Here is a 3580-nt window from a genome sequence, read left to right as displayed (position 1 = left end):
TTTACAGTGCTGTAGGCAGTAACCGATCCATTTTCCAACCATTGTGCGTGTTCTCAAAGTATACACGTATGAGGCAATCGATACTTGTCTTAAAAATGGTGATGAGGGAGTGGCAGCAAGAGCAGATCTTGTGAACTTTTAATGAATCTTAATCTGTCTTCAGTTTTTTTCACCCCTTACTACCTCTCAATTTCTCGGTAACTAAATATGACTTTGGATTATGGCTTTTATATCACGTTTAGCAGAGTACAAACGGATAGAACTATTCATTCAAGTTTGAACAATGTGAAATTGTATAACAGATCACTTGATTACCATTTGGGTACATTACAATGCCTGGACCAGAACGTCTTTGCTGCTTTGAATGTTGTGCTATGAACTTGGAAAAATCAAGTGGACATAATTGTAATAAATGAAAATGTTGTTTCAGACACATCATCAAGAGGAAGTATCTGGTTTTGCTTACAGCATATGTTCAAAAGCCATAAAAACCCGTAAAGAAGAATTACACAATGCTGCAGCCTTTTGAAGAAATTGAAATAGTATGAGTAACGACCTGCAAACTTCATAGAAATCCATTAACTCTCTCAGCGTAATGCAGCAAACCGATTCCTCTTCCACTGGAGAGGTTGGTACTCCTCCTCTTTTAGTTCTAGTTTGGACCATGGTAACTTGTGTTTAGCCATTTTCCGCCTACTTGCAGCTACACCCAAGTAATCTCCATAGTTCTGCAGAACAAAAATTGAAAAAACAAGTAACTCCTTCGACCAATATATGCACTATTAAGACTATATTGGAACGAGCAATTGGACTTTTGTTTGATGCCTTGCTACACAGAACTAATAGTATGCAATCGGTTAAAATATAATCAATAGATGTAAAATGAAGTCCAATTCCAAAACAAATGGCCTGAAACCAAAGATCGATGGTGTATTTATACCTTGAGACAGAGCCCTTCTTCGATATCACAAAGGGGATAATCACTTGGGCAGCAGAACTCAGTTCCGGAACAGCAAACGGCATTCTCATATGGACAGCAACCATAGATCAGGCAAAAACCATAGAATTCAAATATGCAGCAGCACGTCTCATCACTAGGACAATAGGAGAAGTCTCCACATTCACTTGGTGTAGGAGAAGGAGGTGGCGGTGGTGGTGGCGGTGGTGGTGTCACGGGTGGTGGTGGAGGAGTTGGGGATGGATAAGGAGAAGGTGAAGAAGACTCTTTAGTTGGATAGGAAGCCATGGCATTAATGGCGCAGACTCCATATGTTAAATTGGTGTTCCTTCTTATGTATATGTATCCCTCCATTCCCCAGTCTGTCCCCCATGAATTCTTCACTATCCAATAATCCTCACCATCTTCAGAACCATAGCCCACTATTAAGACTGCATGGTCAATGTCATCAGGATCACTTGAACAGTCACCATCGTAGATACCCTGAACGGATGATTACATTTTCATCAACTAAACATGAACCATTTTTCCATTTCAAATTTCCATATATACATATAAACTTGATGAACAGAGATTAGACTTACACTTGTGTATAGCTGAAAGTCCAGTGCAGAACCATCCATACCCACACTAATGGGTTGCTGAACAGTAGCACACAAGAGAGCACTGTCTGATTCTGCCACATCTTCATAGCCGTCAATGGTTACAACTTTGGTTTCCTCCTGATTAAAGTAAAACACGAAAAATGAGACAGAAAAAGTGGTAGGATTCTCTAGCACATTATGTTATTTGTTTTAACATGAGTTTTTCTAGCAAGGGTGGAACCATACCTTAGTGATGTTGCAGGTACCATCCACACCCGTGTAGGGATAATCAGATTCTGTATCAATCCCACCATTGCTTATTACCCATTCAAAAGCATAGTCCATATAACCTCCTTCACAGCCATAATTGGTCGTATCACAATCCACAAGTTCTTGTTCCGAAAGGCTAATTAGGTCACCAGTGGCTATGGCGTTTATTCCTTCCATAGCACCAGTCGAGGAGAATGACCAACAACTTCCTGTGAGCATAAATCGAATGAACAATTACGAGATCGAGACAGTGAAGATGAAATGAACATCATAATTTTTTCATACAAAAGCGAAAATTTCCTCACAGCTATTGCATAGTGATTCCTCCCGACCAAATTAAGATATTTTGCCTCCTGTATACCTCTGTTCTTTTGCTTCAACTATTTCGTAGGTTCCTTATCAGAAAATTAAGGTACTTTAACTATAAACTGATGCAATCAGAAAGAAAATACATTTTTTCTTTATGCCAAGAAGATTTGTAATCAACAGCATCTCAAAGCATTTTACAATTTGACCAATCAGCGTCTTCGGACTTCATTTTTTTATGGGCAATCAGACTCTTGGGACTTGATAGCGAGACGCTAACTCATGAAAATGGATTTCCACCCATTCTCCACTTATGCTCTAGTTAGAATGTGATGCATAATTAGATTGTGTAAAACTTTCATATCTGGGTTAACAACCCTATTTTGCAACTAAATAGATTTCTTAAAAAAACAGAGTTTGTAACGAAACAGAGACAGAAATCTTTATCTGTTCATATTTTCATAGTTTCAAGGCGTCCCATGACCCTCTATTTTCTGCCAAGTTCTTTAATAACTGCATATTAACAAAAAGTTCATATATTTGTTATCAAGACAGCTTGTACTCTGTACACACAAAAGAAAGTGTTTTATGGAGAAAAGAACTTGTTTTATTCGCAGGCATTTTTTATAGTTATATAATAGTCAGTTTGGTTTGACAATTTGTTGAGATTAGAAGGCTACATTCTATAGAATAATATTCTCCTTTTCCGTTGGTTTTCATCTGCACATCAAGCCTTCCTGTCTGTACGAATAAATTGATCTAAAAGTCAATGAACGATGAAGACTAGAGATTATTTTTCTGTCATTCATTCATCCATTTTTCTTTGAAGTAAAAAGAAACGCAACAGCATAAAAATAACCATATACTGTACTTAAACCAGAATGTACAGAATGAAAACTTACCGCAAGAGCCCTGGTCCTTAACGCCGGTCACAACCCCCTTGTTCCTCCAATCCAAGGACGAAGGAACATCGTCACAAGATCGCAATTTTTGCTGCATGTTCCTACTTATAAGAGTGTTGCTCTTCTTGTTGAAGGGCTTCTTCACCTTTGACAAGTAAACCTCCCTGAACTCCTCATTGCTCATGTCAGCAAACCTGTTTAATCCCAGGCGGTGAGCATTGGACGGCGACTCTCTCCTTGCATTCTTCTCTATTATGTAGTTCAAATTCCTCCTGAAAATATCGAACCTCTTCTCCGCCTCCTGTTCATGCTCGTACACCCTTTTATGCTTCTCCCTCCATCGTTGGAAGAGCTCGATGACTCGTTCCTCTGAAAGAGCGCTGTCCAGGCCATCATGATCCAGTATTGAGTACTCCCTTGGTAGGCTGAAACAGAGGCATGTGAGTGATGCACAGATGAAGAAAATAACAAGCAATTGAATTTTCAGGGAACCCATTTTTTCTAAGTGGAATCCCAAAAAAGGGTTTCCAGGTTCCTGTGTGTTTGATGTGTAACATGAC

The 3580-nt window shown here is 39.0% G+C and overlaps 1 protein-coding gene across 1 annotated transcript; it reads right to left on the bottom strand.

Annotated features, from left to right (window-relative positions):
* Positions 1–291: 291 nt before the first annotated feature.
* On the bottom strand, positions 292–3580 carry LOC122279446 (low-temperature-induced cysteine proteinase-like). The gene is made up of 5 exons (XM_043090126.1): positions 3021–3580; positions 1789–2021; positions 1543–1680; positions 941–1441; positions 292–728 (listed from the first exon to the last, which is right to left on the bottom strand). The coding sequence occupies exons 1-5, from the start codon at positions 3514–3516 to the stop codon at positions 588–590; spliced, it is 1509 nt and encodes a 502-aa protein (XP_042946060.1). The 5' UTR covers positions 3517–3580; the 3' UTR covers positions 292–587.

The sequence above is a fragment of the Carya illinoinensis genome, chromosome 10 (assembly GCF_018687715.1).
Source record: "Carya illinoinensis cultivar Pawnee chromosome 10, C.illinoinensisPawnee_v1, whole genome shotgun sequence".
NCBI lineage: Eukaryota > Viridiplantae > Streptophyta > Magnoliopsida > Fagales > Juglandaceae > Carya > Carya illinoinensis.
Note: the sequence above shows the minus strand (reverse complement) of the source record. Positions and strands in the feature narration are given on the sequence as shown.